This window comes from Furipterus horrens, unplaced genomic scaffold, assembly GCF_987537825.1.
Source record: "Furipterus horrens unplaced genomic scaffold, mFurHor1.1.pri manual_scaffold_11, whole genome shotgun sequence".
Classification (NCBI taxonomy): Eukaryota; Metazoa; Chordata; class Mammalia; order Chiroptera; family Furipteridae; genus Furipterus; species Furipterus horrens.
The window spans coordinates 52,477,840-52,493,108 of record NW_028327181.1 but is presented as its reverse complement, the minus strand read 5'-3'; the positions used below and the strand labels follow the sequence as shown (position 1 = coordinate 52,493,108).

Genomic DNA, 15,269 nt, shown 5'->3' with positions numbered 1-15,269 from the left:
ACAACACTATGACTATGCTAAAAGAAATCATTGCTTTGCACACTCTCCATGGTCGGTGCATTATATCTCAATAGAGCTGTTAAAGGAAAAGAAAAGGGAGTGAGAGTAAAAAGAGCAAATGGGGAAGGTTACTTCCGGGAGAAGAGGGCACCCGTGCCAGGACACAGCAAGAGAAAGCAGAGCTGCACCCCGGAGTTAGGTAGGTCCACGCAGTCTTCATAGGACTATTACGCATGTCAGGAAACTGCTGAAAATGCAGATGGGGAACGTAGGCAGGGCCACAGCCATCAGGGGCCTCGTAGGCGAAGGTACAGTGTATTACATGGTAAAGGTGATGAAAACCCTCCCAAAAGTCTTCAACAGCAGCATTTTGAGATCCAACTGGCCAGAGGAAACCGCTGGGGCATCCCTATGGAGAACGGACATCACTAAGGCTAACAGGAGACAGCCCCTGCCGTTCAGAGCCATGGCAGTAATACACACAAGACAAGAGAAGTCAGTTCCAGAGCAGGGCAGACCAAGGGTTCCCCAAGGGGCTGCGAGAGAAGCCTGCTTTGTGGGGCTAACAGCATCTCCAGTTTCCAGTCTTAAGAGCACTAGCATCTGAGCAACACTTTAAAAAAGAGAATTTCCATATACCTGAAGGTTTGTACTGCTTACTCCCTCCAGCTTTTCACCCCACCCCCACCCCCTCCCCTCTGGCAACCAACAGTTTGTTTTCTACCTATGAGTCTGTTTCTGTTTTCTTTCACTTGTTCTCTTGGATTTTGGGGGTTGTTTTTAGATTCCATATATAAGTGAAAAAAAGTTGTGGATATAATGTACAGCATGGGGAACAAGGCAAAATTATCGTAATAACTTTGTATGGTGACAGATGGCTACTAGACTTATTGTGGTAATCACATCATAAGTAATATAAATGTGGAGTCACTATGTTGTATACCTGAATACAATATAATATTGTATGTCAACTATACTTTAATAAAAGTAAATAAATAAACAAAATAAATCAAAAGAGAATTTCCACCCAGCTCTGTGACGCAAACCTTTCCCTTTCTCCAGAACCAGGCAAAGACCATCAGAAATGCATAAGCCCTTGAGCAGCCTCTGCATTTCACCCCTCCTTTCCTCATTACAAGAGCCTCTTCTGGGGACATCCAGGCAGTCAGAGGACCATCAGACCCAGGTAAGAAGCAATTAAGACTAATTAGCCCGGCCTGGGCAGCAGTTCCAAATAAACCAGCACTGGCCAGCTTTACCCGCTTTAACTAGTAGGATCTGTGTCCTGAAAATCCCCCAAAAGGGCTCCACTGTCTTTCGACTCAAAGTGTGGGCCCAACACCAGCAGCTGCTGGGAGCTTGTTAGAAATGCAGATTCTCAGGCCAACTGCAGGGTTCCTGAATCTGAATCTGCATTTAATAAGATGCTCGGGTGATGTGTACCCTGGATCAGAAGGCTTTGACCAGATACTGAACCAGACAGTCTTGCGCTGTGACCTCAGAGGAGCCCCAGTTAACTGGCAGCTCTCGGCATTCAACTTGGCATGATCCTCAGAACAAATGGGGTGCACACTCCATTGACAGAGTGTACGTAAGGCACCAGCAACCCTCACTGGAGCCCTGGGAAGCTCACGAAGGTTCTGCAACTTGCCTAGGGTCTCACAGGCAGCAGGGGCTGAGGCAGGATTCGAACCCAGAGCTGCCACTCTTGCCCTGCACTCTTCGGCCCACATGGGGATAGGTTCTGCCTTGCCCTTGAATGTGCTCTGATCCGTCCACACTGGAGTTAGCTGGAGGGCTCACCCTCTAGCCCAGTAGCCAAGCCACACGAGGCATCCAGCATCCCCTCGGGATCCGTGTGGAGGCCAGGCTCCCACTGCACGTTCTTCCCAGTGCTGCCGGGATCCCACCAGCCTTCTCTGCCATCATGTCCACACTGCAGCCAAGACCCTGGGCCTGCCACTCTCGTGCCACTCGCCACTCTGCCCCCCAGCCTTTCTTCCTCCATAGCCTGGTCCTGGTCCCAGGAAAGCATTCCTGAGCCCCTCCTCCACTCCTTGATCAAGGGACCCCTCTGGGCAAATAGGAGCAGCAGATGCCACTCTCCCAGACCTGCCTTTTTAACCACCTCCATGTCTCTGTCCTTACATGACACAGACTAAAGAGAAGTCTAATTCCAAAGCCTGTGCTCTTTCCACGACCCTTCACAGCCTCATATAACCTGCTTTAAAAAAAGGAAAAGACAAAATAAACTAAATCCAATCTAATTCCAAGACTGCAAACTTAAACACTCCTTAGGGTACCCAAGTGCTTTGCCACTCACATTGTGCCTCCAGACCAGCGGCATCAGCCTCATACGGGAGTCAGCGAGGTAATGCAGAGTCTCGGGCCTCACCCCAGACCCACTGGATCAGAATCTGCACTTGAACAAGAGGCCCTGTGATTTGCATGCATCTTAGTGTCTGAGAAGAGCCAGGGGCAATGCCCCACACTAATGTTGTTCAGGTCAGGTCGGTCCCATGTGCCCACAAGGGAAGACAGGCCCCAGGTATTCGAAACCTTCTTTAGCAATGGACTGAGTACCAGGATAGATTTTGTGCTGAGTGTGTCTTTGGTTAACAGAAATGCAACTTCATTTTATTTTTTACTGAGGCCCAAAAAAGGCTTGTAGCTATTTATCAATAAAACACTTGCTCAATGAGAACAGTAGACTCAAAGTTCCTATTTCTGTTTCTAAATTATATTACAAATCAAAGACAAATGCCTCAATGACACTCTTCCATGAGCTGCTGCTAAATAAGGATCCCCTGTCATGATTAAATTAGGACAAGGACTCATTTGTGTAGAATTTTTAAAGTATCATCTCTACAGAGTTTTTATAACTTAATTTGTTTTTTGTTGGCTGATCCTGGAGTTGTCTGTGCATCTGACAAGCAAATGAGGTGGGAGGAGGAATTGAGGCGTCTGAGAAAAAACAATGAATGCTAAATGTCTGGAAGGGCTTTCATTCTAACAAAACAAGCATGAAAATTAAGAGAGGTCACCACCCAGAGTCCCCCTGGAGGGGACAACATATCCCCAAGGGCTCCCTTAAGAAGAGCTGCTAACCCCAGCTCCAAGCCTTGGCTGTATCCTTTGAGCTTTGCAGGGAGCAGGGCACACAGCAGGTGCTCAAATATAAATATTTGTTTTTCTTGAACCAAAGGCTGTGACAGATGTATTTACCATAAAGAAAAAAGTCCCCAGAAGTCTGGGATCAGGCCAAGTATAGGCCAACTACCTACTAGTGTGCCCAGCAGAATGGAGATGCCAGGACAGCTTGGGGAGGGGAGAGCTGATCTGAGAGAACACTTAAGAGTTCATCCTGGCTGTCAGGAGCTAAGGGCACCTGCTGAGGCCTGCGCAGTGGCTTTAAGTCCTTGCAGCTGAAGAAGTTTGTCAAACATGTGGGACCTCGGGCCTCCTCCTAGACCTACTGAGTGAGAATCTGCAACCAACAAGATCCATCAAATTAATTTTGAGAAGCCTTTGCTCCAGAAGCATTGAAATCAGAGTGAGAAGCACTGAACAGTTACCCGCAATTGTGACATATGCAGATTTGTTCTGGTAAACCGCTGAGACGGAAAGAGAGCAGAAAAGGGGCACCACCCAAGCGAGTGCCCATGTGGTGGGCAACAGAGCTGTCCACATGGATTCAGCTCACTCCTTTTCTCCTCTGGCCATGCTAGGACTGCATTTTCCCACACATTTAAAGTTATCTGTGGCTGTGCTTGAGCCAATGAAATATGAGCACAAATGTCATGTGTCATGACACATGACACATGTGTCATGCTTCCTGAATCCAGACTTCTAGAAGTGGAACGTATGTTGTTGAGGCTTTTAAGGTATACTTCCAAATTACCCTTGAGGGAGCATATGACAATTTTCCTACACCCTTGCCAACACTCATTCTTTTTTTGATAGGTTTCAAGAAGCTTTAAGAACCACATGCTGTTTTCACACAATCACCAACAAGATCCCAAATGGTGGTTGCCCCATCATCCCGGAACCCAGAAGGTCTTATAACCCTAAACCAACTTGCAGCATGAAGAAGCAGCAAAACTATGTTGTTTTAACCACTGAGATTAGAGGTTTGTTATGGCAGCAAATCCTAACCCACCCTGACTGATATAGCACTAAGCACACAATGCTGCTGTTTTTAGGACATTTCTTTTACTTCCCATTGAGAACTACTCAAACATAACATCACTTGAGGGTAGGACCTTTAAAACCCTAAACAGCATTACTTAACCTATCTCTTCACTCTCCAGACTTCACTACAACAGTCATCTTATTTTCTCCTCTCCCCAGATCTCCTCACATATTCATGCTTCCTCTTATTGTACCCTAAACTTTTTGGTAAGCTGATTCAAATTATTTTTGCATCACAGTGATAGACACGGTGACAGTCACATGTACAGACACACCAGACTTGGCTCCAAATGAATTGTGGCTGTTCCCAAAAAAACAAAATCCACCCCTCCAAAGACAAAGATTTGCTGTTACTGAAGATACTTAAAAGAACATGGCCCTGGGCCAGCAAGAATTTCTTCAACCTGTTCTTTCCACAAAAGGATACTTACAGAATTCACAGTACACACAGTTCTTGCTTTCAAGAAGGAATTCATTCCTGGACACACCATCTCTTTTTGCCGTCATGGGCAAAATCTGAACTAGGCTAACTCCATCAAAACCAAAAGTTTTTGTTTTTCTAAGCTTCATGATAGTGATGGAGCCCCTTCTGTGTGTCTGACCTTGTGTTAGGCACAGGTGAGTGTATTTTTAACCAGATGGCATTCCAGGAGAATGCTGCAGTGGGCATTCTGATGCTCATAGCTCATTCAATGCTTCCTAAATCCAGACTTCTAGAAGTGGAATGTATGTTGTTGAGGCTTTTAAGGTATACTTCCAAATTACCCTTGAGGGAGCATCTGACAATTTTCCTACACCCTTGCCAACACTCATTTATAAAAGCACTTTCTGCGTGAAAGATACTGACTTTACCCCAAATTTGCATTTGCTTTTTACATCATTTTTCAAGGAAGAGCTCTCTGGTGGCAGAACGAACAATTCACAAATGAGGAAAATCCAGGAGGAAAAAGTGCATCACAACCGATCTGCAAGACTGAGGCCCTTGCTACCTGCCCCCAAGCCCAGTCACCAGCAAGTCCTTTTGACTGGATGGACCTACTAAGACATTTCAAATGCATCCGCTTCTCACGCCACCACATCCGCCACCCTGCTGCAAACTTCCTGAGTGGTCTCCTGCCTTCCCTTCCAGCTCTCTTCAAATCCAATCTCCACACTTCAATCAAACCAAAGGCTCTTGCTGCACTTAGAAAACTATCTACCAACCACTAAAAAAGAAAGGGTCGTTATGTAATGTAATAGAGGTGCTAAAGATTGCTACAATGGCAATCATTTACAATATATAAGTGCACCAAATTAACCCTTTATCTTTACCCAAAGATATATGAGGCGGAATCATACAGCCATGGCAGGAGGGAGTATTTACACCCCAGAAATTGGCAAAAGCTACAAATTGGGACATCCCTCTCTCCACCTTCAACCCTCCACCCCCCACTTCAACTCTCCATGCCTCAGAGCTGGTTATTCAACATTCACCAGCACACCAGTGGAGGCGGAGAAGTCTTAGGGTCAGAGAAAATTGCTCAGAAGGAGAGGAGGGCGCTCCAGAGGCCGGGACCCTTCAGACAGGGGAACGTCTCTGGCAACTGCGTGGACAGCCAAGAGGAGCCCACACAGAGGAGGAGGGTTCAGCAGATGCCCCAATGGCATCGAGGAGCACCTGGACCCTTGCCATGATGTGTTTAGTGAAGCCCCTCAGAACACAAATGGAAACCTTGGGAAAGGGCAGGATATTTCTTCCCTCGTGCAGAGTAGAAATTCAAAATATAAATTAAATTCTTATAGAAAAAGCTACATATATTGGGAGTGGGGGAGGCTATCCAGCTCACCTCCCTCTCTGTCTGTCCCATCCCAGCCTCTGTTGCCCTTATTCACCACTCTCTAACCATTCTGGAAGTTTCTGGTTCTCTCAAATATATCAAATATACTCCTCTCTTCAGGGTTATTTGCAATTGTAGTGCCTTCTGCCTCAAATCATTTCTCCCCAGATACCCCCGCAGCTGGCTCCTGTACCCCGTTCAGGTCTCTGCTCGAATACCACCACCTCCTTAGAGACGCTGTCTCTGCACTCACCCCGCTCCTCCCACTCCATCACAGCGCCCTGCTTTATCCGTCCCATACTACTTGGAAACTATCTTATTTTTCCTTGCTAATTTACCATCTCCCCAACTAAAGGGTAAGCTTCTTTTCTGCATCTTTTATGACTTCACCTCCAGCCCATCACAGACACTCAATTAGGGATTGATGAATAATGAATTATCAACTTTAGAACAGGGCATGGCAAACTACACACTGCCTGTAAGCTGAGAATGGCTTTGACCTCTTTAAAGGGTTGAAAACAAGCAAGAGTAGAATACTTTGTGGCACATGAAAATTAACACACATTTCAGCATCTATAAATAAAGTTTTATTGGAACACAATCACTCCTGTTAATGTGGGGCTCATCGGTGTCTGCTTTCGCACTCCGAGGGCAGAGCGGAGGAGCTGTGACAGGGACCATATGCACGCGCTCACGGCTTCTCCCTGCCTCTGGCACACGAGTCACAGGGGCGCAGCTATAACTCAGTCTTGCCTCTTGGCTCGCGATGCCTGAAATGCCACCTGGCCCTTTACAGAAAAAGTTTGCCAATGCAAGTTTGAAAGGAGAAGGCTTTGCCTTGACCCCTGTGGCTCAGTGGGTTGGGCGTGGTCCCTCAAAGCGAAAGGTCGCCTGTTCAATTCCCGATCAGGGAACGTATGAGAGGCAACCGATTGATGTTTCTCTCCCCCTTTCTCCCTCCTTTCCCTTCTCTCTAAAAATAAAGAAATAAAATCTTAAAAAAATAAAAAGGAGAAGGCTTTGAGAAATGTTTCTGAGGAAGGACATACAAGGCTTGCTAAGCTAATGAATAGGTAAGGGAGGGAAGAGGCAGAAGCGTCCAGGGATGTGGTTGGTGGACAGACAGACAGATGGTGGCAGTATGGAGGGTGAGGGTAGAAGGCAGAGAAGACAGGGGAGAGACTGACTTCACTTTGGACCTGTGAACTTTGAGTCCCTGAGGATCAAGTCTCAACACCAGCTCAAGAAGTGAGGCGAATCCAGTGAACCAGAAAGTTCACCTAAAAAAAAAGTCCTTATCAGATGGCAGGCAGGGAAAACACTAACTACGCGTGAAAGGAGGCGGGTGAGTCCTCTTAGGTGTCCACAGAGACCTCACACAGTTCATACCCCCGTCCCAACAAACCTCCACAGTGCCGCCCCATGCTCTGGGCCACCAAACGACAAGCGAGACCCACCTGCTGGCCGCCACTCCTACTTCTCTCTATAGGGACAAACACAGCCTGGGAGCCTTGCCACTCACTGCAGGAAGAAAGGCAGATACTAATTTTGCAATTAAGCACATTCTATGAGAAAGCTTGTCATGGGTCGCCTTGCTGCTGTGAGTAGTAAGAGAGCAACTGGGAAAACAATGTCCCCTGGAGAGGCCGGATAAAGACCCTACGCGTTCACACGGACGCAAGTACAAGGCTTCCCGGTTTACCAAACGTTTTCTCCCACCAGCAGCCGTGCTCACAGAGTCGACCAGGCCATCAGATAAAAGCCGGGCTTTTTCGGGCTGAGCCGAGGACAAGAAGGTCAGCGCCTCATTCATGTTTCTAGGTAGCAATGGATGACAGGGATTCACGTGGCGGTGAACAGATGTCGGGGATTCCTGCTGACTTGTTGCTAAGGGAACTTTTGTGGAGATGCCCCGACCCATAGAATCTGTAAGCCCTGCCCACTGCTTTGAAGTCCTGAGGCGAGGCCACCTGACCAGACCGGCACATGGAAGAGAAGAGGGGGGAGCCTCCCCTGAGCAGAGGGGGGCTGGGGGGTAGGCCAAAAGTAGATTTGCAAACAGCAGGAGCTACAAATAAGGGCCACGGTCCCCCAAATCAAAGGGCAGGATGACCTAGTGAAGTTGCTAGAAGCACCACCTTGCTCTTCTAGGTCACAATTACATACTCCACGAGCCACCAGCACTAATTACACCGTATGTGAACAGAGATGATGACCGCCTGGTCAGTGACTGGTGTAAGGGACAAGGCCACACCCATTGGAGGAAATATTCACATTACAGAAAGAAAGGCCCTGTATGAAAATCAATTTGTCTAACATAGCAAGCATCTATCAGATGTCAGGCAGCTCAGATACACTGTGTCTATTAATAACCAGCACCAAATAGCTCTGACCTGAAAATGCAGGACTGGTATGCAATGGGCCAGTGGACAGGCCCAGGCTTTTGGGACAGAAGAATCTGGTTGCAAATTCAGCTGCACCATTTATCATGTGGACTTTTGAAAGAAATCTCTGGCATCTTGAAAAATTTTAAAAATCCTCCAAGGATGGCGATGAGAATTTCCTAGCAAACAGCCAAGTCTCCTGCATTTTCCCTCTCTCTGGAGGGTCTCCCTTCAGACTGGCCTGGCCCTGCTTCGCCTATAAGACCACCTGTCCCAGGTGTGTCCCCCTACACTTTTGAGGGAGCTAGTCTGCAAAATGGCCCTCACTGTTCTCCCTGTCTCCACATCTGTATGCACTTCCCCCCACACTGAATCTGGACAGGTCCTGTGACTCACTTTACCAACAAAACATGTCAGAAGTGATGTGTCAGGTTGGAGCCTGAGCCTTAAGTCCTGACAGCCCTGGCTAGTATGGCTCAGTCGATTGGAGGATTGTCTCATAAACTGAAAGGCTGGGGTTCGATTCCCAGGCATGTATAGGAGGCAACCAATGTTTCTCTCTCACATAGATGTTTCTTTCTCTCTCTCTCTCTCTCAAATCCATAAACACACACACACACACACACACATGAAGGCCTGACAATTTGGACTTTTGTATTCTTGGAAGCCAACTACCATGTAAAAACTCCAAGTGCCCTCCTGAAGAGAAGGCTGCGTGGAAAGGCCCCAGAGGATGAGACACCACATGGAGGGAAAGGCCACATAAAGAACATCAAGGCACCAGGTTCCGGGCCCACTGAGCCTCCAGAACTCCAGCCAGAAGCCATCTGCCTACAAATGCATGGGAGACACCAAGTGAAACCAGAAGGACCACCCAACTGAGTCCCGTCAGCCCCCAGAAATGTGTGAGATAATAAATGGTTGTTCTGAGACACTGAGTTTCGGGGCAGCCCGTTACACAGCAATAGATGAAGCAGCATTCCTTAATTAACTATAGCACAGCCCTCCCCCAGCTCCACATCTCTCTCCCGCAGCCACACCTTGTAAACTCCTACAGCACAACCCCATGAACCCAAAACAGGAGAAAAGAAGGTGGAGAGGAGGAGACCAAGTTCAAGAGTGACTCTCTCAACCATCTAGTTCCACTGGCGAACAGCATCGTCTTCTGTTAGTACCTCTGAGGTCCCAACCTTCCAGCCAGACTGTGGATTCTACAAACAGCCCATAGGTCAAGGAAAGCCCTATTGTATTTGCATTCCAATCTTATTAACCCCCAGAATTATTTCCCAAAAGCTCTGGGAGTTTTTCCAGATGTCTCACAGTATCTTGCAGGTCCCTGGTTTGTTCTCTCCATTCAAGGTAAGAACAGCCCACAAGGAATTCCTGAGCCTCCAGCCACTGAACCTGTCCCACTATTGGACCATGTCTGACTCTCCAGCTCTTCCCAGGGGGTGGAGACCTAGGCTCCATCCTCCAACCACCCTTCCTGTTTTCTGCCTCCATGTACCCCAGAGGTCTGGTGGGAATCTCTTCTCCTACAGGGCCTCCAAGTCTATGGAGGTGACCTCAGGCCTGGCTGGGAGCCAACAGAATGCGCTTCTGCAGACGCCAGACCTATCTCAGGTCCCCTTCATCACAGTTCCTCCTCGACCATGTTTCTCAAATGTCGGAAGAGTTCTCAGCTGCTCTCCCTCTTTATGTCTCAGGACACCCTCAAGAAAGATTTTTCTGGCTGCTCTTATTGAAGGGCCTTTATATCTCAGAGGCAGCAGCTGTGAATCTTATCTATGGGCCTCCTTCCTTTCCTGGGAGAAGCCGATTCCTTCCCGGTGGCCCCCCGGCAGCCCCTGGAAGGCCGCCCATCCCCTGAAGGATCAGGATCCTTGGGGCCAGTCCTCAGTCCCACCAGGGCCCTCCACACGACTCTGCGCGGGCTGAGGTTTTCCTGGAGGCTGCCCATTTCCTTGGAGTCTTGACCAAAGAGATTTCCCCAGTAACCAGGTTCAGAATGCACCACACTGGCCTCACCTCAGGGCCCAGCCACCAGGGCAGATCAGCCACCCACTCCAAGTTACGTCCCAGCTCCCCTTCATGGGCTATGCCTCCTGCAAAGCGCGGCCTCTCGGTTCTCCTTTTTTTCTCACACAAACCAGGAAGGAATCCTTGGGGAGTGTCCGTCTTGCACCTACAGCTCTCCAGCCCTAGCACCACCTTCCATCCAGACAGGGTTTCCTGCTGTCACCCTTGCCTCCAGGAAGCCAAAGGTGTGTTGGGTAGAGGTTCTGGTGGAGGTGCCATCCTCAGCCAAGCATCCACCAACCCCTCCTCCTCTAGGAGGCTGGTGGCGTCCATTCTGTCTGTACTGCTGTCCTCAAAACAGCTCACCTGGCCTTCTGAACTCCGTGTCCCCAGCAAGCTCCGTGCCGGCCACCCCTTTGGCAAGCATCTCATGAGGTTTACCACTTTCAGGATCAATGGGCTCCTTCGCTGGCTTCCTGGTCTCTGCACTAACTCTCAGCCTTGACAAAACACCCGTCTAGTGTTCCTCCAGACTCACATTTCTGCATGCTGGCCAGTCCTCTACCAGAGACTCCTCTGAGGCCTCTGCAGTCCCCACTAAGTGAGTCTATATTGGGGACTCACCCCATCCCTGCCCAGGCCTCAGCGCTGAAGTCCAGCCTGCTCATGGAGGAGGTTCACAGACACAAAGGGCCTGGTCTACAATCCTCTCTGTCAAAACAGCATCACCTTTGGCCCTGAAAAGGCCAGGGCTCAGGGCACAGCCTGCGCCACCCCATCCCCCATCCCTCTGTCTCTTGGCCCACGTCCACTGCTGCCACCTGTGGGCAAACCAGCTGCCTCCGAGTGAAATCAAACTTCAAGGTTACCAAGAGAGATGCTCCAAGTGGGAAGGAGCAGCTGCCCTCATTTTAGCCCCAGTATTTCAGCCTCCCTGTGCTGACCTTGAAGTCTGCACTTGCCCTTTCCCACACGGACCCACACCCTTCCCTCGCTGGCCTTTTGCACAGTGGTGCCCAGGCTACGGTGTTTAAAAGACACACAGGCTCAGGGGCAACACTGACCACCTGAGCCGCTCAGCAAATATGCAAGCATCACTCCCTGGGCAGTGTCCTCCGCCTCTCTCACGGCAGTTCGCTTGTCTGTAAAATGGGGATGATGCCTACCCGGTTACTGAGCTGTCAGGAGAATTGGTGACAATGTATGTACCATGCTTAGCACCTAGTAGGCACTCAACCAATGAAAGGTCTTCCTTCTCATCAGTGCTGCCCACACAGATAGTGCTTTTGTCACAAGTCACCAGGTGGGAGTTGTCTGAGAAAGCCCCTTAGGCACTAGGCACCAGAGATTTTCTAAGTATGTGTAAGCCTCGACACACCCAAGGCTGTCCCAGCTGATCATTCAGCTGGTCCCCTAGGCGCCCCCCCCCCCACCCGCCGCCCCTCCCTTCCCCTCACTAAGAAACGCAGGACACTCCACTCCTACTAACACAGTCTACAAACCCTGCAGCCTCACCCCGGCCCAAAGCAGAGCTGGCTGCATCCAGCCAGGAATGCTCCTTACCAGACAGATGTCCAGCAGCCCAGTTTCCACATCGGTATTTCCTTGGAAAGTGTGGCCACCAGAAGAACTCTGAAACAGGAGTCTCCCTCGGGAGCCTCCGGGTCTTGGAAGGAAGCGCTACACTTGCTTACTCTCACGTGTGAATCTCAGGAAAGGAATTGGGACAGCTGAGGAACACACCTGAGCCTCTCCGCCACTCACAGGCTCTCAAAACACAGAATCAAAACGGTTAGGGAACGTTCTGTTGCCAGCCCAGGAAAGCTCCTTCCAGCCCCAACTTTGCTCAAATACTAGAGTGGAATTCATTGAGGAGGGATTTTGTTGTTTTCCTCTGGACCCGAAAGAAACATCATGTACCTCTACGTAACCAGGCTCCATCTTTGATAATGTTTCCACGGCATACTTCTCAGGCAGATTCACACTATAACCATTTCACCTCTACCTTTTCCTCCTTTCTCTTTTTTCTTTTCATTCCTTTCCTTTCCTTCTCTTCTTCCTCTCCTTTCTTGAGTTGCAAGAGGCATTTTCAGTCAAAATTTGCTCCTCTTTTTTTTGTGAAGTAGGTCAGGGGTTAAATGATAAATTCAGTTTCCATGATTTGGGCAGCGTTTTACCAGAACGGTTCTGTATGAGTACAGAATTGCGGTAGCTGCTCATTTCACCTTCACAACACTCCTAGGGTCAGGCAGCCTTTTCCTGAAGGAGGCTGTAAGGTTACCAGCACCCCCACCCCACCCCCGCCTCCAGGGCTTTAGAAACTTCGGATCCCACTCAGGCTGTGACCCTGAGCTCAGCGATTAGAGGACAGAAGAGCCTTCCTACTGTCACTCACAGACAATAAAAAGGCAGTGGACTTGGCTCAACAGGTCCCCTGTAGCCTTGGGGCCAGGCCAGAACCGCAGCAAAAGCCACTTTCAGGTTCTGAAGAGGAGGGTTCTGACGCTGGCTGGAGGCTGCGGCACCCCTTAGTCAAGCTTGCTGACGGGGCTCGGGCTGGTAGCCAGCTAGGCTCAGCTGACCAGCAAGTGGGCGGCCCCGGCACGGCCAGGCAGACTGACCCCGAGCAGCAAGACCGTCCACGGGTCGGCAAGCTCCGGGCTCCGGGGTAGAGACACGGGGCTGCGGGGCCGAATCGGTGCCACTTTTTCGGTCCGCGATCCTCGATCCTCGGTGCGTCTCGCGTAGACCGCCGGACTCAACAGCCCTTCGTCAGCCCCTACCAGTGCCGGGAACGCGCTCGCCCGCCCGCTCCAGAACTCATACAGGCAACAAGTTCTCGCTTCCTCGGGGCGCGACGATGTGCTGGGAGGCCCGGCACGGGGTGCGCTCGGGGGTTGGGGGGGAGGCGATCCTCGCGCTGCACAAGCCCCAAGGGACGCCCGTTCCTTCGCCGCCCCCAGGAGCGCGGAACTACGGGTCTGGCTAGCAGAGGCTGCCCCCGGGGTGCAGGTCCGACAGGGGCGGCTTTGGCATCCCCCGTGCGGGCAACAGGTCTGAGAGCGCACCGAGGACTGGAGCCCCGGAGCCCCGGACCTCCTAGTCCCTGGCCCTCGCCCCTTACCTCCAGCAACTGCACGTAACTCGCTGGGAACCAGCCGCGGAGCCCGTCCTCCTTCTCGCCTTCCCACCAGCCGCCGTCCGGGACCTGCAGCAGCGTGATCAGCTCGCCCGCAGCAAATCGCAGCCCCTGGCCGTGCCGCTCCCCAGAGAAGGGGTACAGGGTCCGGCAGCGGGACCCGGACATGGCCTTGGCGCCCGGGATCACAGAGCAGCCTGCATCTCTGCCAAGCCCCGCGGGCTGGGCAGTGGCTCCACGGGGTCCCAGGCGCCCGGCGCTCCGGGCTCCCGCGCTTTGGGCGCGCGCCGTCTCGGGGGTGCGCGGGGGGTCCCCAGCCAGGCGGGGAACGCGCGTTCAGCGCAGGGAAGCAGAGACTCGCTGGTTCGGAGAGCAAGCGGCGACGCCCCCGGGTCCGGCAGCTCGCAGATCCCAGCTGTGGACAGGGGGGGCGGGGGGGCGGGGCTCAGGGGGAGGAGACCTAGGCTCAGCGGGCTCCGGAGACAACTTCCCGGGGACGCGGAACGCGAGCTGCTGCCGCGAGGGCTGGCCGAATCCCTGGGCGCCTTGGCACACGGAAATACGCAGTTCCCGGGAGAGGTGGGATCCTAAGCATCACCCTCTGCGGGGCTCCGCGGCAAGGGAGTGGCCTGGCGTACGTGGAGAGGGGGTTGGCGGCTGGGTGGCCGAGCCAAAGCTCTCTCCACAGCGAGGGAGGCGGGGCGAGGGCTGGACCAGAGCGGCCACGCCCGCCGAGGGCTGGGCGCTCGCTTGCCTTGGGGGCAGGTCACTGGGGAGGTGTCTCCACGTTCACACACCCAACACCGAGGGCCGCTGGAATAGAAACGCCCCTTTGTGCCTCTTTGGTAGGTGGTGACCGATGGCGGTGGGCGCCCCCTCCGAGGTGCCCGTAGGGGATTGTGTTTGTGACCGTCACTGTGGTGGTCGAACTTGGGGTTGAACTTGACTCGCTGGAAACTGAACAATGGGTGAAAGACAGGTTTGAAGCCTGGCACCTGAAGCCGGGAAGCCAGGTGGCAGCATGTTACAAGGAGGCACCACTGGGGAGGCGACAGAATTAGAGTTGGTACAGTGAGAAGCAGGCCTATGAGGATAAATGAAGGAAAAGAAAGGTAGAGGACCAGCCCCCACTCTTTTGCACACAAAGGGGCTGGCGGCTCACTTTCATTCATTCGTGGAAAGCTGCACCCTTATATGCAATGTTCCAGGTACCGACAAAGATTATTTGGGCAAGCCCCAGCTCTCCAGGGACCAGTGGACCATGGTGCTGAAGACATTGTTCTTAAATTGAGGGTATAGAAGTAAAAGAAAGCTTCATAGCCTACTTCATAGAAGAAAGTCAATTTTCTAAACTATAAATAGCTGGACTTCTCTGTAACCTTCTAGGCCTACCCTTGCATCCTGCTCAATAACCTTCCATGGCTCCCTATTGCCTATTAAATTAAGTAGAGACTTCTCAGCCTGTGCATTGCAGGCCCTCACAATATCTCCCCTGGTCTTATCTCTCAGTATGTTTACCTAGATGTCCCTTATAAAATCAGTCAGGCTGGGCTATAGGAACCTTAAGGTCTCACACATCGTTCTATGCTTTGAATCAGTCATTATTAATAATGATTATATGTTAGAATTACCTCGGTAACTTTAAAATATGCGTATGCCCAGGCCCAGTCTAGCTTTGAGAATCACAGTTGAGCCACGTTCTGCATTTAAACCATTTCA

At 51.0% G+C, this 15,269-nt stretch overlaps 1 protein-coding gene across 2 annotated transcripts in view; it reads right to left on the bottom strand.

Moving 5' to 3' along the window:
* The window catches only part of GAS7 (growth arrest specific 7), a 207,164-nt gene extending 193,247 nt beyond the window's left edge, over nt 1–13,917 (bottom strand). For both annotated transcript variants that reach the window (XM_090291149.1, XM_090291150.1), the window contains exon 1: nt 13,536–13,917. In XM_090291149.1, coding sequence (XP_090147275.1) covers nt 13,536–13,718 — 183 coding nt within the window. In that variant the 5' untranslated portion in view covers nt 13,719–13,917. The remainder of the gene's footprint in view (nt 1–13,535) is intronic.
* Nucleotides 13,918–15,269: the final 1,352 nt, after the last annotated feature.